At 37.3% G+C, this 24,130-nt stretch overlaps 1 protein-coding gene across 4 annotated transcripts in view; it reads left to right on the plus strand.

Annotated features, from left to right (window-relative positions):
* Positions 1-9,246: 9,246 nt before the first annotated feature.
* Positions 9,247-24,130, plus strand: part of LRRK2 (leucine rich repeat kinase 2) — a 127,214-nt gene continuing 112,330 nt past the window's right edge. For 2 of the 4 annotated variants that reach the window (XM_019632761.1, XM_019632760.1), the window contains exons 1-6: positions 9,247-9,812; positions 10,073-10,158; positions 14,446-14,555; positions 17,043-17,131; positions 20,074-20,208; positions 22,524-22,658. In XM_019632761.1, the coding sequence (XP_019488306.1) occupies positions 9,659-9,812; positions 10,073-10,158; positions 14,446-14,555; positions 17,043-17,131; positions 20,074-20,208; positions 22,524-22,658 (709 nt within the window). In that variant the 5' untranslated portion in view covers positions 9,247-9,658. Of the gene's footprint in view, positions 9,813-9,880; positions 9,970-10,072; positions 10,159-14,445; positions 14,556-17,042; positions 17,132-20,073; positions 20,209-22,523; positions 22,659-24,130 lie in introns of those variants that run through there. The other 2 variants (XM_019632759.1, XM_019632762.1) reach the window with 2 other exon arrangements.

Here is a 24,130-nt window from a genome sequence, read left to right on the forward strand (position 1 = left end):
AAATTTCAGCTATTGGCTAAGCCAACACTCCTTGCATTTGAACCAGTGACTACAAAGTTAATATATAAGCAGTCTTTAATTTTCCAAATGTGGATGACATATATAGTTGAAAGAAGATTTTAAAACTATGTTCATATCCACTTTTCACTTTAAGAGGCTTTACCTTATCCTACCCTTGAGAAAATCACCCATCAGTGTTGAAATCCATGTTGCCTGGGCCTGTGTAGTTCAGTTCTTCGTGGATTGTAAGATTTCTGCTCAGTCTAGTAAATCAATTAACCTGGTTGGTTTTTTAATGTAGGCTCATTTTCAGAACTGAAATATTAAAAGATGATAATGTAAAACTAAATTGAAAGTAGAAGTAAATTTCCCTTCCTTATTTCACACAGAAGTGGACCTGAGCTTCTGCAATCATGGGGATGTTTGGTATTGCAACAAAGGAAGCAAAACAGAGGTAAATGAATCCGGTGCAATGAGGGGCCATTTTCAGGTAATAGATTGGAAACTGCCCTTTTCTGGTTAAACACATTTGTGAGTCATAAAACATCTTTCACGGCTTACTGCACAGCACAACTTTGAGAGAAATGGAGATACAAACCAACAGATTTACAAATCAGAAAGACATTTCCTGCTGATGCAGTCGCTGTAGCCAGTATGCAGGCAAAATTCAATAGAAGAAAGAAAACTTTAGAAATGTGATGAAATTTTGTATATTAGATAGGAAAAGTGTGAGCAGTCACTTAAAAGCCCAAGTCCCTTAACATTGCTTTCAAGGCCAAGGGCAACTTGGATCTTGGTGTCCTCTATGCACTCATTTCTAACTGCTCCCCACAGTGAACTCCATGTTTATCTTACTTTCCCCAGTACTCACACATTCACTCCCCTCCTCGCCTGTTCCTGGATGAACATTCTGTTGTGTGACACCCTAAGTCTGAATTAAGTGGCCTCCTATCTCCCCTAATAAACTTACCTTACCCTGTCATTATTCTTAGCATACTGTATTTATTAATAATTCCATTTGCAGACTTACACCGCTGCTAGGCTGCATGCTCTGGCATATTTGTCCTGTTCACCATTTTATCCTAAATGCCTGGAACTTAGAAGCCCTTCAGTAAATATTTGTTGAATGAATGAGTTCATTGCAGAAGCATTAAAAATTTTTTCCTTAAAATTTAAAAGGTCTTTACAGCAGAATCAAATGTCAGATGGTGCACTTGGTTGTGCAAACATTATCACTATCTTTATTTTCTTTAAATTAACTGAATTCTAACTCCAAACCGCTGTTCTACTGGACGGCAGGACATTTAATCTCTGGATCCTCCCCTGGGGTTGCACAGAATCAGAGACGTTTATATGTGATCCAGGAAATGGCTGAAAGCACTCTGGGGTTCTTCTAGTCGTGCTGCTAGTTCAAGCCTACAGAAGTCCCATGAATCTCTGCTCTTGGACTACACAGGAGGTCAGGAATCTGAGCTGCTTCTGGGAAGACCCTGACCAGAGCCCATCTTTCTAGCTACACCTGGGACTTTTCTTTGAAGCCTGATCATTGCACCGTCTCTCCCAGTTCTCCCACCCCTCCATTCTGACTTTTTTTTTTTTTTATTTTTTGGGAATTTTTTTTTTTTTAAGATTTTTTATTGGGGAATTGGGGGGATGGGAACAGTGCTGGGGAGTTGGGGGAAGGGGAACAGACAAGTTGCTGTCGTTTTGTTCTTCAATCTAGTTGTGGAGGATGTTGCTTCACTGGCCCAAGTTGGCACCATCATTGCGCTCTTCTCTGGCGAGGCAGATCAGTCGCCGGCTTCTGGACGGCCGCTCACTGCGGCTGCTGGCCGCTCACGCTGGCTGCTCACGCTGGCTGCTCACGCTGGCTGCTGGCCGCTCACGCTGGCTGCTGGCCACACACGGTAGCCCATGGCAATCCACTGCCACAGGGACTGCAGCCCACGCCGTCGCCGGCGACTCATGGCAGCCCAGCTCCAGGTTGAGCTGTTGTTCAGCATCTCAGCTGCGGAGGGCAGTGTCACTGGCCCTCATATGTGGGATCCGAACCGGGCCCTCTGGCATCCCAAGCGAGTTCTTAACCATCGCGCCACTCGGCCGGCCCAGTTTGGGAAATTTTATACCTCCCCCAATCTCTTTCCCTTCCTCCCTCAGATAACACCTCACTTTCATTGACAGTTAAGCTTCATCTCTTAAAATAGGACATGCCTTAGAATAACAAAAATTAGGAAAACATCTTCTCTCTGAGCCCCATAAATCTTGGGCAAAAAACTCAAAGAATATGAATAATCAGTTAGAAATGGAAAGTGAAAGGAAAAATGCTAATAACAAAAATCCAAAATAATTTCCAGCAATGATAACAATTACAAAATCCTGCTACCTCTAGATTCACATAGGTGATGATTTGGGCCAGATGGCACAGAATGTAAACAATGATAGATACAGGATCAGAGATAATGCAGATGGAAAAAGAATATCAGAACAAATTCCTTCTGGTACAAGCTAAGGCGGGCACTGGTTTCTAGAAAGGAACATCTGGAAATTAAAACCCCAAACATACTGTGTTTCACTGAAAGCTTTTTTCCTCTTTTTTCATATATATACAAATATTTATGTGTGTGTATATACATAATCCCACTTCTGGGTATTTATCTTAAGAAACCCAAAATGCTATTAATATTTTGAGGGGATGTGCGCATTCATATGTTCATTGCAGCATTGTTTACAATGGCCAAGATGTGGAGGCAGCCTGGGTGTCTGTCAATGGAAGAATGGATAAAGAGGAAGTGGTACATATATACAATGGAAAGTTGCTCAGCCCTGGAAGAGAAGGGGTTCTTGCCATCTGTCGCAGCACGGATGGACCTGAAGGGTATTGTACTGAGTGGAGTATGTCAGACAGAGAAAGACAGATGCAACGTGATCTCACTTATATGTGGAATCTAAAGGATAAAATAAACAAGCAAAACAGAAACAAACTCATAGATACAGAGAACGTTTTGGTGGTTGTCAGATGGGAAGGGGGCTGAGAAGGGTGGGTGAAAAAGGTGAAGGGGTTGAGAAGTACAAGTTGGTAGTTACAAAATAGTGATGGGGATGTAAAGTAAAGCATAGGGAATATAGTCAATGATATGATAGTAACTATATCTAGTGCCATGTGGGTTCTAGACTAGTCAGGGGGAATTACTTCTTAAATTATGTAAATGTCTAACCACTATGTTATACACCTGAAATTAATATAAAATATTGAATGTCAATTGTAATTGAAATATTAAAAGAGGGGGGTAAAATGTGGAAGGGGAGTCCCAAATTTCCAGGTATGAAACAAATGTCATGGGGATGTATTGTACAGCATGGGGAATATAGTTAATCATATTGTGATAGCACAGTACAGTGTCAGATGATTGCTGGACTTATCATGGTGATCACTTCTTTAGGTATATAAATGTTGAATAACTATGGTGTATCCCTGAAACCAATATAATATTGTATGTTAGTTATATTTTAATAAAAACCTTTTTTACAAAAGCTTAATAATGGATATTCTAAGAGGTAAAAGGAACTATGCAGATAGGTTTATTTTAAAGATAATAGGACAAAATTCAGAGAGGTGAGGTGTTTCTGAGAATAGCACAGTAGCTCTCATATAGATAGTCCTTTACCCTGAAGCATAAAACAAGAAGATTACAGAAAGCAGGTAAATAAAAACTAAAATCACCATATCAGTACCATCATTTTGGGGTAGTTATTGCATACAGAGGGCATCAACAGCTTTGGTATCAGCAGAATTTGGCCACAATAAAAGGACAGGCCTGCTCCTTGGGAGGGACTGGAGATGGTCTCCCTGGTTTAGGGTGCTGTGGCCCATGGCACCATCAGTCATTTGGTCAGCAGTAGGTCATCTTGCTTTTGCTGTGGCAGAAACAGGGGCAATCCCCCATTTACTTAATATTTATTGACTGTCTTTGTGAATTAAGGAAGTTGCCAAAACTCTTGAGTATAAAGGAATGAGAAAAACTCATGGAGTATTATGGAGTTCATAATCAAATCAATGCAGAGCAGAAAAAAAATGAAGTTAGGTTCTACTTGGTAGCCAAAAGAATACTTTTGGGGGCACATGTGATACATATCCTGGGGACCCCAGACATGTTTGGAAGAACATGAAAGGCCTGATGTTGACTCAAAACGGGGTGACAGCTTCTAAGAACTGCTGTGTGTTGACTGTGAGTCTCCGTGGATCCCCAGTCTGATGTGGCCAACAGCATGTGGATTACATTTTATGATGTGTAAATTAACTGTGTAGGAATCCAAATGTAGTTCTCAGTTTTTAGGATAAGTCTTCTCATTTTATTATTATTATTATTATTTTTTTTAGCTGAGCCATCCTGCTACCTGTTGGCAGCTCAGCGGCTGCTCAGCTCGGGCTGGACTCGAACCGCTGTTGCTCAGAGCTCAAACTCTTGAGCGAGCTCTTAACCAACTGAGCCACTCGGCCGGCCCTAAGTCTTCTCATTTTGTTGGTTTTAAGTCATGAGTTAAAGTCAAAGAGACTTTTATCTGAGGTTTCATTATGCTCTTAACCAAAGCAAATTCTAGTAACCACTGAAATTGATCTGGGCCCCAGACTTGCCACATAGCTGGGTGCTCACTCTTTCTGTCTCTACAAAGTGACACCTTTACATGGCCCAGCCCTTCCTGGTGAGAATTGTCTCAGTTATACAGTTATGTGTTTGAATCTCAGCTCCAACTCTTACTTAGGCCATTTATAACTTCTCCAACACTATTTCTTAAAAAATAGGCGTAATAGCTGCCTCTTAGGGTTGTTGACTTTAAACAAATCATATATGTAAAATGTCTTACATAAAGTAGGATTCAGGTGCTCAGTAAATTTTGCTTGCTTTTAGTTCTTATGTAGCCATTTATGTGGCAAGAAATCCTTCTTACCCTACATAATCATTGCTAAATGCTGAGGAAAATGGCTTTAAGTTCACCCAGGATGTTTACATAATGTCTCCAAACGAGAAGTATAAAGAAGTAGCACATACCGGAGAAGCACTGTCACTTTCTCATGGTTAGTTCTACATTTGCAAGCTATGGTTTTTCTCTTCCCTTCTTTTTTTCCGCTATAGCAAGTGCGTGGAGCATTAAGATCTTAACCTTTTAAAGAAGTATTTATCCTTCTTTGGAATCATTTATATACATATTGTTTGAATGTGTGTGTGTGTGTCTGTGTGTCTGTACGCACACACACACAAAACGCATAACAAAAATTCCAAAACCTGAGTTAGCTTTTGCAGCCAGCAGAACTTCTGTTAACTTTTTAATCTTTTCTATTTGTCTTATATTGCCAGAGATCTACTATGAAATATGATGAAATGTGTATTTTTGTATTGAAAGGATCCTCGGTGACTTCTTTTTAGTATTCATCTTTTAGCCTTGTGTCTAGAAATCTTTCTATAATATTCCTAAAGGATATAATACAGCTTGATGATAAAATCCCACTCTGGATGCTTGTATTAACTTATTATTTTTTTAATCATTGAGGCATTTTTCAGTTGCAACATTTGTACTAACCTGTTGTATAAAAAAGCTGTCTGTCATTTTCTTCTGTTTATTCTTCAAATCAGAAAAAAATAAAGTTGAAAATTCCTTGAAGCCTTATCCATCTTTCATCAAGACGTTCCTTGATGCCTTTATCCAATTTTTAAACTCTAAAAATTATTTTTATTTAAAATATTCTCTAGTAGATTGATATTCTTTTCTATGGTAAATATAGTACAAGATTTTTTGGTTTATTTCTGTCAATTGTTCAGCAGTTGAATTGAGTCACAGAAGAAATTTGTCAACAAGAGACTGACATAGCAGTATATCCTTTCTATTTTGTTCTATTGTATTATTCTTTCTGTAAACTTCCTCTTGGCAGTAGATACTGCAAGGAAAGGAGGTCATCTCACTTGCTTATAACTATCTTCCTAGTAGGTGGTAGGTGATCAATACATTTGGCTCTGGTTTTGAGTGTGTCCTATAATTGATAGTGAAAAGCTTAAAAGAGTATATAAAATTCAAGTCAGAGGAAACCAGGAACAGTCTGGCTGGCTCTCCTCCAAGAAGCCTCCTCTCAGAGTGCACGGTACACCTGATATGGTTCCCTGTGCCCTGGACGCAATGGCCCACATACCCGCCCTATAGAATCGATTTATTCACCAGGCTGAGGGGATGGGTGGAAGCTGAAATCTAACTCCTGCTGTATACTTGCTGGCATAAAGCTGCATCTGCCTGCAAGGAGGGGCACATTTTTCTAATTCACAGTAGGATGTTGTCAGGCACTTTTTCCTCTTCTGGGAAATTGATAAAGGCTTGTGGAGGCCCCTGAATCAATGTCTAATTGGGCAATTCTCCCACTTTGTTTTCTTCAAAAGTGTCTTGGATATTCTAGGCTCTTCATTCTTGTTGAAATCTATAAAAAAATCTTGCTGAAATTTTCATTAGAGTTGGATTGTTTTTTATTACTTTGTTGAGAATTGACATAGTTTGGATATTTAATCTCATTGGTTGATATGGCCTATCTGTTTGTGCCTTGTTAATGCTTTTTAATATAGTTGAATAATTTCTTCATAAAGGTTTTGAAAATATTTTGTTAGATCTATTTCCCCTTTCTCTCTCATTGTTTTTACTGTACACACACACACACACACACACACACACACATAAAATTACATTTTATAACTGTTACTGTTTAGGAACACAATTTTGTATATTAAACATACTGTACTCATATTGTATATGGACATACTTTTCTTATACTTAATGTCCATTCACAGCAAATTTCCTGTTTAAAATTTTAATCTATTTTCCTCCTGTGGCACCTGTGGAATGCCTTCTCATACACCCTGGTGATTAATAAGAACTTTTAAAAGATGAAGGCTAATTGTTTTTTGTCATACGTATTACAAATTTTTTTTTTCAGTTTTCCATTTGCTTTTTAGTTTCATTCATTTTATTTCCTTTGACTGCAGGAAATTTAAATTTCTCTGAAGTCACATATACCAATCTTGTATAGTTTCTATCTCAGTTTTTGTCTCCTCATACCAAACTATTCATCTATATGTTCTTTTTAAAGTTATTTTTATTTATTTATTTATTTATTTATTTATTTATTTATTTTTAGCTGAGCCACCCTGCTACCTGTTGGCAGCTCAGCGGCTGCTCAGCTCGGGCTGGACTTGAACCGCTGTTGCTCAGAGCTCAAACTCTTGAGCGAGCTCTTAACCAACTGAGCCACTCGGCCGGCCCTCATTTAACTTTTTAATCCGTCTGGAATTTGTTTTGGTGTCTGCTGAAATTATCAATGTCCATTTTAATTTTTTCTTCTCAGAAAGTTAGTCAAATGTTCTCACACCATTTTATTCTCCACTGAACACAACCTCTATCATGAATTTGTGGTCGTAAGCCTTCCTTTTCAGTCTTGTTAATTATCTGAAGAGTTAATAAGTCTTGGATTTTAGTCAATCAATTAAGCATTTGTGAAAGCTAAGAGGATACTTTGCCCTACCACTGCAGTAGTATGGGAGAATGCTCCCAGCAGGGGATTCTGGCTAACAGAGTAGACATTAACTAGGCAATAGATGGATGAAGGAATTGAGGAAAAGAGGAGACACCCTTTTACTTAGTTTTCTTTGGAAGGAAGCTAGGTTTTGATTTTTTTTGCAAGATTATAATCCAGTAGACTGGGAAGGGGAAACTGATGCAGAGGAATGGGAAGGAAGGCATAAAAGGTAGAATTCCTAGGAATGTTGGAGATACCAGTTGATTTATTCCAAAGTTGAAACATGTTCAGAAACCAGTTAGGAAAGAATGTACTGCAGGTATGATAAACATGACAAGGTTGAGAGTTTTTTGCTTTGTTTTCATTATGGAAAATCTTATACAGAGGAAATAGTACAATAGACCGCATGAAGTCATTGCATAGCTTCGACAATCATCAATTCAAAGGTTGGTATTGTTTCATCTCTACCTCCTTCCATTTCACACTGTTCCACACCACTGGATTATTTTGAAGCAAATCCTAACCATGCGGTCATTCCAACTGCAAATATTTTAGCATGTGTCTGTAAAAGACAAAAAGTCTTTATGACGACAAAGCATATTCACAATATCCAGGTTGAATTTGAATTTGCAATTTTACTAACCTAATGCATTAGGAAGCCTAGCTCATTTTGATTGAAATGGTAGAGTGCAAAGACCCTTCAACTTGGCTTTAGGAGATCTACCTGGGTTTAAGTCATGGCCCTCAACTTACTATCTGTGACTCCAACAATGCTCTTCTCTTATCAACTCTAAATCTCAACTTCCCCATTAGTAAGAAAAGGATAAGTAGCTGTCTTATCCATTTCAGAATTGTCCTCAGGATGAGGTAATATAATTGAAAACAAACCACTCAAAATTGTGAAATATTAAAACTTCCAGTTCATTCCTCTCCTTTGTAAATGATCCCTAGCACAAATCATCTAAAAGCAGTAGTCTTTGTTTAGCTTTGTCTCCAGTATTTCTTGGTAGGCTTCTCTTTCTAAAAAACATATTACTTTGGTACTGTTTTTTTCTTTTTTCTTTTTTTTAACTTTAGGTTTATAGATGCTCTTAATCATAAGTAATTTTGAACACCAAGAGAACAATGCATAGATTTGTATCTTTCACCTTTTCCGCTTTCACCTTTTGATTTCAATTGACCCTGTGTTATCAGGAGCCTACTGAGCGCAAACTCAAAGTTTCAAAAGTTAATTTTAGTGGACTGTTGGCCAACAGAGCTTCAGATAATTAACAGAGGGAAAAAAAATTACATCCTCCTTTACAAATGGCCACAACCACCATAGAAAAGTATTTAGATAGGCACACTGTGATTACAAAAATCTCTTTCCGTCCTTGAGGGGAAATTACTGATCTCCCTACAGGGGGAACTCTATAAAGAGAATGTTTTCCAAACAGGGGCCAACTGGGCGGTGTCCTTTTTTTCCCAACGCCCAGATTTCTATTCTTAGATCTGGAGATAGGAGGCGGCTTTCATTTTTCCTTTTCCTAGTTCCCAGACCTTCTGCGGGGCTGGGAGCTCAGGCTGGCGGGTCGCACGCAGCGGGTGACCGGCTACGCTGCGGATCGCGCTGCTCCTCCAGCCGCCGCTGGGCTCCGGGCCTGGGGACTCCGCCGAGTCCGCTGAGTCAGTTTCTTCCTGCAGGACTCCCGGCCGCACTGCCCTGGCGGGTGGGAGCCGGTCTGGCTGGGCCCGCGCGGGGATCACGGTCACGGTCACACCGGCCAGGCCCCACTCAAGCTGCATCCCTGCCTCCCGCCAGGGTTCTGCTTGGCGCCTTGCCCTGGCGAGCCTCTCTCAGGCCACTGAGCTTATTTTTTGGGGCCTGGATTGGGGAGGAGGAAGCAGAAGAGGAGGAGGAGGGCCCAGGGAGGGCAGGACAGCGCCCGGTGGGAAGCCACCGCCTTCCTCATAAACAGGCGGGCGTGGGTGCGGATGGGGCCGGCGGGTAGCGCGGGCTGCCGGCTGTGAGCGGTGTCCTACTCGGGAGCGGTGACCCGCGCCGCTGCCACTTCCCTGAGCGAGCCGCCTCGGTGCGGGAGGGGCGGCCTGCTGGGAGCGGGGTCCATCATGGCCAGTGGCAGCTGTCAGGGGTGCGAGGCGGAGGACGAAGAAACTTTGAAGAAGTTGATAGTCAGGCTGAACAATGTCCAGGAAGGAAAACAGATAGAGACCCTGGTCCAAATTCTGGAGGACATGCTGGTGTTCACCTACGCTGACCACGGTAATCATTTGCAAGGAAACTGCTCCTGTATTACACCCCCCCCCCACCTCCTCTTTTGCAAACTTTCTCCCCCACACTTTGCGCAAACTTGGACTCTTGGGAAGCCACTAACGCTATCTACTCCTTAGGGCAAAAAGAAGCTGTGAATTCTAGGAAGGTATTGCGCTCACTTCTTTTGCTTCCTCCCGCTTTTCTCATACTCAGACGGGCTGCCGTGAATTGTGACTTGGCTTCTTACTTTACACCCCCTTCTTTTCCAGCCTGCAAGTTATTTCAAGGCAAAAATATCCACATGTCTCTGCTGATCGTCTTGGACTCCTATATGAGGGTCGCTAGTGTGCAGCAGGTAAAGGAGTTGCTTTCATTTCGCCCACTTCCCCTTCTCTTTGGAAACAGATATTTTTAGTCGTTGTTATATACCCAGAGCTCTGGGCTAGCTCTGAGATTTGGCTTGACATGCCAATGACTGTGATTTTAAGATGGAAGCGCTGCCAAATCCTTATCAAAAGTTAATTGGTGTAAAATGGTCCACCGAGTGCTCCCTAATTGTCTTTAAGAAGTAACTTGATACAATTGACTGAATATGGATGGTGGTGGGAGGGGAGTAATAATAGCTTGAAGTTTAGTTCTATTATTGACTACATAAATTCATCAGTGTTTAAATTAAATTATTCTAAGAGCCTTCCCAATATCGTTCTTAGAGATGACACCACTGTGAATAGTTTGCGAAAGGGGAATAATTAACAGTAATAAAATTAATAACAAATTAATAAAACAAAGTAACTTGCAAACTTTCATAGGGTTAAGGTGTTTTTTTTTAAATTTGAATACAGATTCTAGCCTTCTTTAGTTGTAGTATACCTTGTATTAGCTAAAGAAAGTGATGTTTTGTGATTCCCCTATAAGTTAATATTTTCAACTGTTTTCACATTAAATGAATGTAGAAGTGAAATTAGAATTTGCATCATAGGAAACCCATAAATTTGTTTAATATATTAGACATATTAAAGAAGGAGGCCTAAGAAGATAATTAAGGATGATTTACAGTCAAAACAAAATTGCTGCCTAACGTGTTAACTTCCTTTGTAGATTTTGAGATTTAGAGCACTGAGATCAGTTTTGTCATTTATATATAAGGTCCTGAAGGGAAAGAGAATTGAACTTTGAACTCTACTGAGGTGCAGTTAGAAAGCCAATGGTTTAATACCTACTAGACAGATGTAAGAATTTTTTGGATCTCTAAATCATTATCTATCTACCTGTATCTTTATGCTTATAGTCTGGGTGAACCATATACCTAGCCTCTTTTGTATGAGGATATTTATATCTGGGATAAATGGTTACTTTTATTTTTCTTCAACTGAAGTATTTCTCATCTGACTTGATTTTCAGGCTGTTAGCAAACAACACTGAAACGATGGAGGCATGATAAAGACAATGTTCTTTTGAGCACCCAATGTCTGAATTTTGCTCATGAAATATGAGTCACTTTTTAGCACTGGCCCACTGTGCTTTCCACCCACACCTTATCTGCCTCTGCCTTGGTGTTCAAAAGCCCTTGTCTGGCATCATCCTTGGATGCTATGCTTGGTAGAGTCACCCCTGTTGGGTGCCACTCAGAACAATTGGACCCTGAGTGGGCTTTGGTCTGCAGGATCCAGAGAGGGCAGTGCTAGACATGAGAACCGAGAGGAGCCTGGAACACACACATTACCTAATTCTTCATTGTAGGAACTGCCCAAACCTGGGCATGTTTGTCTGGAGTAGTTATGAATATCACTCAATATCCTTGCCCAGTGGGTACCAGAGACAAAGTAGGCAAGAAAATAAGGAATTGTCTTCTGATTTAGTAATTTAATGGGATAGAATTATTAGTTTCAGCACTATATGTGTATTAATATGCAAAGGCCATTATGTGTATTACATCATTTCGTTCTCACCGGAATCTCACTGGATATTTTTTCCTCCGAGTAAGTAGCTCATTGAGGATCACAGAGCTACTAATAGAGCCAGGACACACCTTCAAGATCTCTTTCCGTTTTACAATCCACTAGCTGCTGAATTCACAAGTTTTCGTGCAAGTAAAAAGCACAGTGGTCTGGTGCAAATATTGTGGCCATGCTAAGTACAATGACCTTATAAATTTTAATTATCATTGGTCTTATCAAAGGGCTATACAAAGGGGTCTCTCACTGACATTTTAACACTTCACTTAAAAGAAAGTGGTTTTTTATCCTTCAAATTTCTTCATATTACTGGTGTAATTAACGTAGATATCCTTTTATGCTTTGTATGTAGAATTAGCTGAAAGTGTTAAATGAAAAGCTCTTAATGATGAATTTAAGGAGTTAAGATAAATGATCCTTCAAAAGTAAATATTAAGTTTTGTTTCCAGAATTCATGTAACATGATAGTCCAGACTCTGAGTTTTTATTTTCAAGGTCTTTTCATGTTTTACTCATGCTCCTTAATAAATGAAATCTTTAGAGATTGGTAGTTAAGCTAGCTGTCCTATTACTTTTCTTTTCCTGTCAGTCATCTCACCATTTCTCTGTGCTCCTCAATTTTACATTACTTCTCTTCATCCACACAGTTCAACCTTTGAAGCAAGGGAGTGAAATAAATGAGGGTGGCTACGTTTTTCTTTAACCCCTACCCTCTATCTCATTGTGCATTAATTAGATCCTTGAGTTTACAGAATAATTACAATACAGTGAAACTACCAATTTAATTGTATTATTACTGTGCAGTATGGGAAGCTCCTCTCTTCGAAAGATAAGCTATTAATTGAATAGCTTAATGGATCAATTGCTACCTCTGCTTTGCTGCCAGCAATTCTATTTAATCATAGAAACTCAGTTGCCTCAATCTTTTTGCAAAGCAATTTCTGATGCTGCTTCACCAACCAAACTAAAACAGGTTTTCTCCTTGAGTCAGCCATACAGGTACAAAGATGAGTATAGTATCCTATGTTATTTCCTTAAATACTTGGGGCGGGGGGGGGGGGGGGAGTCTCAATGTACTTTATGAATGCACAAAAATAGCCAATTTCTATGACAGCTGGATTGTCAACGTCTGTTCAGCTTACGTGGAGGAGGATGTCCTACTTCAATATAGGAAAAATAGCTGTCAGAAATTGCTACCTTTTTAAGCAATTTGAAAGTATGTAGAAGAAAGTAATGACAGAGGAAAGCGATTCATGCTTAATTTAGAAAAGATCCAGGTATAATAATTTCTTGTGTAATCATTTCTATCTTGTGAACTACCCCTTGTTTATTCCTGTAAACAAGTAAGAAAATTGTGCCATTATTACTTATTGGATGCATAGAAATTTCTCACCTAACCATTCAGCTCTCTGCATCACTGAACACCACTTATGCATCCAGTCTTAATTAGTGGTAGTCCCCTTCCTCTACAGTTGTCATCTTACCATTTAGTACCTTATTCTCCTCACAGCTCATCAGTTTTAGAAAGTCCCATTTCCCTATTTTAAATGACCAAATTTATAATGTTTTTGAAATCTGGCTCAAGTCCTACCTTTTCTATATTATATTCTTCTCTGAGTAATTCTTGCTGACAGTGAATACTGCTTTTAGGATTCATATTATGTTGGTATTTATCACACATCATATTTAAACACTTTTTCATTAATCTCTAGCTAGATGCTACATATCTATGCACTTTTCTATTTTGTTTTTATGACCATATCAGGCATAGGTCTGTAACGTAATAAAAATAGTTGAAGATTCCTTAAATTTAGAGAGGGATATACAGTTTAATTTCTAGTTTAGAATTAAGTATATCATATTTTTTTTTTAAATTGTACTTTAAAAAACTATTTTTCAGAAGTAAAGAGCAACTTATTTATGTTGGCATTATCTGTAAATGGGATGAATGAAGATATATTTATAATGCTATCAGTAAGATAATATTTCATTTGGAAATGTGAAAGAGCCTAGTGACATTGTGACAGGTAGACCTCATGAGCTTATATTTAGATGTTCTAAAGAAATCTAGAGGGGCCCATTGAAAAATTCTACCTCCTCTCTGTCTTATAATGCCTTCCTCTTTTTACTGTAACAGATGTTACATTGTCGTCAGACGATAATGCTATTTCTCTTGCCAGTTATTCTAGATCCATTATCTGGGAAGTAGTCTTTCCTGATAACTTACGCTCTGCCATAAAAACCTCCACCTTCTCCTGATCCTCCATCCCAAACCACTTCATTTTTTTCCTGTAATTAAAATCATAAATATTTTGAAGAAATTCTGTCAGGTGGATATGACTTAAATAGTAACTTCATAATCTCAGTATGTCCTCTAAAACCACTATTTGTGTTTTACTTTATTTCTTTTTATTTAGACAATAGGCACATCTATTTCCTTCATCATTCAGATGTATGTTATAACATTTTTATATGCCCATCTCATATGATTTTTGGAGAAAGATGTATTCTAAGTATATGGCTTGGTTTTCTCAGTAAGCATTTTAGGATATCATTTTGTTTTAAAATAATTATTTAAAAATAATGTAGTTACTTGTTCTACTAAGAATGAAGAGATTCGTGTTTGACTGAATGTATTCTATTAGCATGTTTAAAAGAATGTGAATATTTGGCTTTCTTGCTTTCAGGTGGGTTGGTCACTTCTATGCAAATTAATAGAAATCTGCCCAAATACAATGCAAAGCTTAATGGGACCCCAGGATATCGGACACGACTGGGAAGTCCTTGGGGTTCACCAGTAAGTATGACAGATATATCAAAACATACTGCATTAACTATTTCTCTGTACATATGCCAAACCTTTCTTTGATATATTATGTTTGTAATCCAAGCCAATCTCATAATTCTTTAAAATACAAGGATATTTTTCCTTGAATCAATAATTTACATTTATAGGTCACTTTTAATTCAGAAGTATATTATCTAATTGAATTAGAAAACTAACACTTTAGGTAAAGTATCAAGTGTTATTATTATTTTACTAATATAATAATACAATTATACAATTGGTTACATTGTAGATTTTTGGTGACTATGAATTCAAACCTAGAAGAATTTTTTTACTTTTTAATTGTAGAACTGATACAAACCACTAGTTTTTAAAAAAGTATGGGAACTAAAAAGTTACTCCTGTAAATAGAAGCTGAGAAGTTTATGCTTTACTGTCTTTAAAACGTAGATGTATGTATATTCACACATATATATTTAATGAGCTTAAGCCACAGCTTTCAAAATGAAGAAAAAAAGAGGAAATTACCTTTCAAAACATCTGCAGCCAAGTTTTGATAACTATTTTACCAGCTATGTTATTGAAGTTTGCATAATAGTGACTTCTTAGATGAGACCATTTCTTTAACCAAAATTAGTTAAGAAAAAATTTCTTGAAGAACAATCTGTTTACTGGAAAATTCTTTTTGGATAACTTCATTTCTGGACATTTAACAAATATCTTCTGTCATTAATTTTAGGTGTTCTTTATACCTAATGTGACTTTTCTTTACTAAGTAAATACATATTGCTTGTGAAAAATGTAATGTATACAAAACAAAATTTTACACCTTTGTGTTGTTTATTAATATCAACTATAGCTCCCAATTTAGACAAATAAGAGCTGTTTGTTCATAGGTGAGCATACCTGTCCTTATACATTTTTCTGTTTTTGATACATATGTGTTGCTTTTCTTCAGTTTCTAGCATCTAAAGAGTGTGTTTTGAGCACATTTACAATTAATATATATTCTCATCTCCAAACTAATCTCTGAAATTTTATGATTAAATTTAAAAGTATACAGCATTTCATTAGGAATTATGCAAAATATACCTGTAATTAATAATTATAGTGTTATGTATCTCTTGGTTTGGTTGAGAATTTCTAAGATCCAAAGATTAGCAATCTATAACCTTTGAGAGTGATGGAGAACACATCTGGTCATATCCTATTACAAACCAACTATTCAAATTAAGTTATATAAACATTTCCACAGGGAGTCTCATTTACTCATTCATTCACTCAGCCACTCATTCACTCATTTGCTCATCCACCCATTCATTTATTCGCTACTCATCAAATATTTATTACGCATCTACGTTAGGCCAGAAGTAATGTGAACAAGATGGACATACTGCTCTCTATAGTGGAGCATATTAAATTTTTCCCAGCACAAATTTATTATAAAACATTTCTTCTTATATTCAAGGACTTTTTGCCTCCAAAGGCTTATAGTGCTGAAGAAGAAATCCCTTGTGCGGTGAAGTCAGGAATAGTGGGAATGGTGTAGGGAGAGGAGGGGCAGTGTTTTAGGAGGAGGTCGACAGAAAGTTGAAGGTCTCTCAACTTCTTACCTCACCAACTGGAGATCATGTGACAAATTTCTTGGCTCTAGATGAAGCTATAGATGCCACCAGGCTCTATCTGCTCCTAACAATGTAAAGCCAAACAACACTGAGTAGGAATAGATTAGGGATTGTATATTTTATAATTGATAACTCAGAAACTCAAATTTAATAAATTTGAACTAACCGAATGCTATTGATATAGTAGATTCACTTCATATTTTTTTTATTTATTTATTTTATTATTATTTTTTTTTAGCTGAGACATCCTGCCATCTGTTGGCAGCTCAAGTGGCTGCTCAGCTCGGGCCGGGACTCGAACCGCTGTTGCTCAGGGCTCAAACTCTTGAGCGAGCTCTTAACCAACTGAGCCACTTGGCCGGCCCTTCACTTCATATTTTAAAGTGTTATAAAGTTCTCTTTTAAAAATAATGAAAATCAATAATTTAAATATTCAAATGTTCTTAATTTATATACACAGACTGACATCTTTAATACATCTCTCAATATTTTAATACATCAATATGCATTATATATAATTCATTAGTTTATATCACATATAAAAATGGGCTTGATCTCGACGCATATAATTCTTCATGATATTTTAGATGTAGAGTTGGGTGAAAATAGTTAATAATTGAATTCAAATGTTTAGAGGAAAAAGTTACAACTTTTCTATTGAGACTCATAGTGATTCCCTGTTAATTGTCATAAACCTGGCTCAGGCTTATAGAAAGAAAAAAAATACATGAGCTTCAATATGGGGAGTGAAATACAAAGAGATGAATAAAAACATGATGAGTAAAAAAAAGATGAGTAAAAAACAGTGCCTAAAAAAGCAAATGTCTAGGTATGATATTTCACTCATCTCAATGTTTGTTTTTAATTACAGACTGATTATTAAAATGCTCACAGTTCATAATGCCAATGTAAACCTGTTAACAGTTGGACTGAAGGCTTTAGATCTCCTCCTAACTTCAGGTAATATACACACACATATATTTTTAATGATGACTCAAATTTTTAAAAATTTAAACCACTTACTAAATATGTTTTATTGTCTTTTTTAAATGTAACAACATAATGTAACCTAAATATCGATGATTTCCAAAATGTTTTCTGTTTCCATTTTCTCTCATCTCTTTTCTCTGCAGTTTTTCTTTCAGAAATCCCACCCAATATCTTGGCTTTCAACATCACCTGATATATTACTACTCCCAAGTCTATATTTCTAGTGCAGGCTTTGCTCCCAAAATCTAGTCCCACATTTCACATTCCCATTAGCTTGTTGGTATACATGTCCTTGTCATTATTACATCTGTCTTCATTATATTTCTAATATGCTTTCCATAGTATACTTTATAGGGTACGATATAATAGGAATATTTTTAAAAATATATAGCATTACTTCTTGAGTGCTTGTTAGATGCCAGGCCTCATTTATAAAATATTGCACATGCCTTTAAAAACATAATCCTCCAAACATCCCTTGAGACAGGTATGTTAGGTGAGGAACACTGAAGCGCAGAGGGTTTGCCTCCGACAGTAAGAAGTAGGACCAGAGTTTGATTCCACGTTAGATTTTTTCTCTGAGGAAACTTCTGCCTGGCCCTGAAAACAAATAATCTTGATATTTTCAAATAGTTGTGATCATTGATGTGATGGACACTTCCTATGATATAAGATTCTGAGAAGAAAAGCTGCTTACAGGGGAGCCAATCATGAAGGGTAGAGAGAGATTTCCTTCAAAGTGGCAGAGAATGCTTTAGGTCAAGAGATTAGAGTATACGGAGTTGAGAGGCCTGGGAGCATAGCATGATTGGGGCTGGACATGTGGGTGGAGAGATTGTAAATGCCCTCATTGGCTCTGCTAAATAATGAAGACCCAATAGGAGGGAGAGAAAAGGAAGAAAGAAGGTAAAGATGAAAGTATGAAGAAAGAGGAATAGGAAAGGAGAGAATGTACTCACCACTTCACCACCGCCTTTTATTAAAAGATATAATGGGATGTACTAACTAGTCTTAACCCTGATTTATTTTAAACTCATCCTTAGGAGCTTTTTGTTTGTTTATTTGTTTTGTTTTGTTTTTAATTCATTCTCCATTTAGCAATGGACAGGAAGCTGAGGGTTTATGAGTTTTAAAAATCTCCCAACACTGGAACATATTGAAGTTAGTCATACGTAGACAGTTCAGAAATTTGATATGTGTTTTGAAAAAATTAGTTAATTTTCTTTCTTCCCTATAACATTCAGTATTTTGCACTGTTAGGAAAGTTTTCAATGTGTTTTAAAGATCACTTCAGGTACTTACTAGAGGTTAATTTACAAATCCGTTTTATTGTTTGGCATATTAGTTAATTGATTTAATAGTTATTGGGCACTTACTGTTGTGCTGGAGAACTCTGATAGATGAGGCAAAATTCCTGCAACATAGAATTTCGCAGTCCAGCACCATAGTCCAATGTAATTTTTCGCAATGAATGAAATGTTGGACATCTATACTGTTCAATATCATGGTAATAGCTGTATGTGGTGGCTGCTGAACTTTTGAAATGTGAGAAACTGAATTTTAATTTTATTTAATTTTAACTCACTTAAATTTGAGCTTAAAAAGCTACATGTGATTAGTGGGTACCAAATTAGACAGCACAAGCAGAGATGACATAAAGGGTATTTAAAGAAATAATTTCAATATAACAGCGATATGAGGAAAACCACCATAAAAGCATAGAGAAGAGAACAACTAAACTCATTTGTAGACGTTAAGAGCATGGACATGAACTGTCTAAGTTTTAATCCAGCTTTGCCTCTTATTAGTTGTTGGACCTTGGGCAAGGTCACTTGGGTCACCTAACCTTTCTGTGCCTCAGTTTTCTTATTTCTGACATGGGGATTGAACCTACCCCGTGGGGTTGTGGTGGGTTAGAGTGAAGTGCTTCAACCTGTGTCTGACATGTTATGTGCTAAACAAGTTTTTACTATTATACTACTAGCACCACTCCCATGCCAGTGCCACTGCTTTTATTAACAGAATAGGTACTATTTCTGGTATTTCTTGAATTATGGTGGGAGGGTGTTTGGTGTGGGAAAGGGAAAGGGCGTTCATTGCAGCTAGTACTCATGCAAAGGGATATCAGAGAAGATGTTTAGTGATGAGTATGGAGTTCAGCGTGTGCAGTCAGCAATGCATGGAGGAACATGGGGCTGATGAGGTAACGTGGTCAGTTGGTGAAGGGTCTTGTTTGTCAGACTGGGGAATATGAGCAGGACTTAGACGATTTCAGCATGAGGTTTACAGGATCACCTTTGTGTTTTAGAAGTATAATGCAGGTGGTAAACTAGTCAGGTAGGGATTTGGCCCAAGCAGGGCAATTAAGCAATTGTGTTTGCATTTAGGTGAGAGATGATAAGGTCCTGAACACAGTAGGAAGGAAGGGGCCTAGTTCAAAAGGAGTTTATGAGATATTTAGGGGCTAGACTTGAAGGAGTTGGTAAAAAGTTGATTATTTGGTTGGGTAGAGAATGAAGAGAGGGGAAGGGGGGAAGAAAGAAGATGCCTCGGTGTTTTCTGTCTTGGATGATGGTATCATGTATGAAGACAGGGAACAGACGTAGGCTAGGTTTGTGGTGCTCATGGACTATTCAGATGGTGTTGTCTAAGAGGCAGGTAGAAATACGTTTCAGGAGCTTAGGGCAAAATGTCTTGGCCACAGGTGTTTATTGGGAATCGCATAGTACAGTATGCTGGGAATTTATCTTATTTTGAAAGATCGTAGAGCCTGATAGGTCTAACATCTGGGGCAGATAAGTGGTTTATCAAAATGAAAAGTCCACAAACCATTCATAGTCCTCATATTAGAATTAACACATTAAGTATTAACACAGCTGTTTACTTGGGGCATATTATTCTCTTCAAAATAGATAAAATCACTTTGCTGATACTGGATGAAGAAAGCGATATTTTCTTGTTAATTTTCGATGCCATGCGTACATTTTCAGCCAATGACGAAGTCCAGAAACTTGGATGTAAAGCTTTACATGTGCTGTTTGAGAGAGGTATTTAAAAATTTCAAATTCTTTATTTTGATATTTATATAAAAAAAGGGTTTATAATGGGTAACAGAATATAATTATGATAACAAGAGGGTATCTAGAATTGTACTATTTATTAAGAAGTGGGAATTGTCAGTCAAGAGTAAATAATGGGGTTAATTCAGAAATAGTGCTTGTTTTTGTGGAATGGATTTCATTCATGGGTTATAAATTGTACAATTATAGTGATTTTCTTCCATTGCTTAACAAGGCATAAGGTTCACTTTGAAAAACGGATGTGTAGGTGTTAAGAAAAAAAAAAATTAAACTGTGAAGCCTAGCATAGGTTAAATTTGGCTTTATGATGTTGAGTCATCACCAGAGACTTCAGAAATTGCTAAAGACTCTGTATAAAGAAACAGGAGGCTTACAAAGCATCCCTTAAGAACAAGACAAATATATATATATATATATATATATATATATATATATATATATATATATCTCTTATCACATGGCACTGAGATTGATAACAGATTATCATGTAATTTTAGAGTTGGTTGGAACCTTTAGCCCTTCCACTGGCTTGATGAGGAAATGGATTAGAGGCTGAATGAGCAACTGCCTGAGGGCACAGTGCTATTTACTACCATTGCAGCTCAATTTACCACCCTATTTTGAGAGCACCTTTTACATCACTATGAGTGCTGGGGGTTTAGGATATAAGAATAACTTATGTGGACTCTGTGTCTATATCAATTTTTTCTGGCACCCCCAGGAATGAGATAGATCACTTTATACTGTTTAATTCCATCTTATTCCAGAAGGACTTTAAACAGCTTATAGATACTTATAATGCATTAGAGAAAAAAAATGGATAAAGAAATGGGTGAAGGGAAAATAATATGGAGCTAGGTTAAATTTACTACTTACTTAGGGTCCTGTGCATTTGCAAAGCAATGGACCAGAAATTTGTCTCTTTGCTCCCTATCCGGCAAAGAAAAGAGGTAAACAACATCGGTTACAAGTTTAATTGAGATAAAGTAAGCCTATTTATCAGAAAAAGCAGTGGGTCTCATGAGAAACCTGGGAACATACTCCCATGGGTATCCTGGATGAGATGATAAAATACACACGTTTTGCAAGGAATACAAAGTATATTTCAGTGAAAGACACTCTGTCAAGAGTCAGGACCGCCTGGGCCTGGTACCCAGCTCTCTGATGATCATGCTTGGTGGAAAAGAGCTTACTGTGTATGACAAATGGAAGAACTGCATGTCTTTTGGGCTATGTTCTATAAATGTTATCTTGCAAATAAGCTTTTGATAAGAATTGGGCAGAATACAGTTTGAGGCTTTATTGTCTTGTAGGGCCTGTAATTTTCTGTATTGCAGCTTAGGGGGCACATTCTTATTCATGGAAGAAGGGCTACTAACATCACTCTCACCAGCATTGTGAGACCCACCCGTAACAGGGAGAAGCACCAGGGAATGTTCAAAAGATCTTATTCACTAGAAAGATCATCAGTGCTGACAGTATTAGGATTGAAAATGTAGAGTAGAAAAATTGTTAAATTGTCCAGGAGTATCAAGTTCCGCAGGACTTAGTGTCACCTGGAAAGTTCATTTCCAGAATTTGAAAGTATCATTGCTTCATAAAATGAGAATGTTCCATGATACTCCTCATTTATTAGAAGAACCTAACCAATTTCACAATATATTAGACTATTGGTATCAAGTTGAAAAACAAAGAAGTAATGTTGATCCTGAAGTGCTGGATTTTCTAACAGTTTTGTCAGCGCCATTCTTAGTCTAGATAAACCAGATTTTTATACATATTTTTAAGGTTCCCACCCAATAAAATTACCCCAAATGGAACTCATTGGCTTGATCAAGAGACTTTAACCATGAAAATGAATGATGCATTTTTTGATCTCTGATGAAATCAAGATCGTTAAGACAGTATTTCAAAGTCTAATTACTTGTCATTTGCTGAAGTTCATTCCGTTTGAACTGATAGATTTAGCTGAGCTGTCCTTCAACAGGGTACCATTAACCATTCCTTTTTAAATATGTGATACGTTCACTTCCAGTCTGCTATCCTTACTAGTCATCAGTCAGTTTTCTCAGAATATAGGTCACAACAAAATTAATTTAATTTCAGTAACTCTTTATCCTATTCTAAAACTCCTAAGAAGGGCTTTTTGATTATATATATTTTTAAAATTACATCTATTGTATTTACCACGTCTCATAAAATTACCATGAATATTATATTTTGAGTAATTAAACTTGCATATCATCTTTAACCTTTTCAGTAGTTTGTCTTTCATTTTTCAGTTTCAGAGGAGCAACTGACTGAATTTGTTGAGAATAAAGATTATATGGTATTGCTAAGTGCATTAAAACAATTTAAAGATGAAGAGGAAATTGTGCTTTATGTACTGCGCTGTTTACATTCCCTAGCAAGTCCTTGTAAGTAGCCTATATACATGATTTCTCTTCTGTATTTGAAAAATTACAATATGTCTCCTTCCTGAGTGTGTTTTAAGAATATTTTTATTATTTAGAAAGTTGTGGATGCTAAACCCATTCATTTATTTATTCATTTAATTCACTTTTATTTGTTGATATTGTACTGCAGCTGGCTCTGGGCTTGGTGCTAGGGAAGAGTCGCAGAAAATATAAACAGGTTTCCTGCCTTTTTGGGGTCCCTAATAAGGTGGGAGATATAAATAAATACATAGGTGACTACAGTGTGGTATAAGGCGAGTGTTGGCTGAAGCACCTAGTTTTAGGAGAACAAACATGGAGTGAGGCAAGATCTTTTAACAGACACCTGAATGACGAGACGAGCTTTGGGTGTAGGGAGGTGTGATGGGGAGTGGAAGAGCTGGGCTAAGATGCCAGGCCGTGGCATCTTAAGTGTAAAGATCTCGGAGCAAGAGAGAGAGCATAATTCATTTAAGAAGATGAGAGTAGCTCAGTAAACTGTGTTTATGAATGTGCGTGTGTGCATGTGTGTGTGTACATGTGAGTGTTCACATGTACACACACACAGCCCCGAGCGTCTGCTTCTGTGTCATTTAATGGAGGTGGGGGAAGGGCTCGATAAGAGTTCGTGGATGAGACTGGAGACATAACCAGATATATCTTGAAGGGCCCAAAAAATCCACAAGAAGGAGATTAAACTTGATGGTGATTCTTGTTTAACATTTTCTTGATGTGTTGAAATCTAGCTACATTTATCACAAAAAATACAAATAAGAGAAATTAATATGCTGTGTGTGCTGCCAGTGATGGCTAATGGACTAAAATAATACTTTAGATTCAATTGCTTTTGTAAGTGCACTTGAGCATTTGGTATTTCATGATTGCCTCGGTGGGTTTGTACAGGATATACACATGCATTTATCTAGTAATATTTGCATCTTCACACATGTGAAATTGTGAGGATTAAATGGGTTAAATAATGTGAAAAATGCTGAATAACCCGTTATGTAATAAGTGTTATAAAAACATTGACAGTATTATGACATAATGTGTATTTCCTTTATATATCTATCTATATATATATATATACAAACATACACACTAGGTTGGTGCAAAAGTAATTGCGGTTTTTGAAATTGCTCTTAACCTGTTAAACCGCAATTACTTTTGCACATACCTAATTCTATGCATATATGGTTTCAGACATGGAAATCTGCAGATGTGAGACAGGTAAAAAGCCAGTCCCCCTGTGAAAGAAAGCCCTTTCTTTGTGATGGTTATAAAATTCATTGTTTTCTTATCCATAGGAAATTAAACACTCGGAAGTGGATGGGGCTGAACAATAATAGAGAATGGACATACCTTAGATTTCTCTGAGTCATCCACTGTCAGCAGCCTGCATCTATTCTTCATTTTACTTTTCCTTGGCTGTATTTATATATTTATTTATATAT

Source organism: Hipposideros armiger, unplaced genomic scaffold (genome assembly GCF_001890085.2).
Source record: "Hipposideros armiger isolate ML-2016 unplaced genomic scaffold, ASM189008v1 scaffold_1170, whole genome shotgun sequence".
Classification (NCBI taxonomy): Eukaryota; Metazoa; Chordata; class Mammalia; order Chiroptera; family Hipposideridae; genus Hipposideros; species Hipposideros armiger.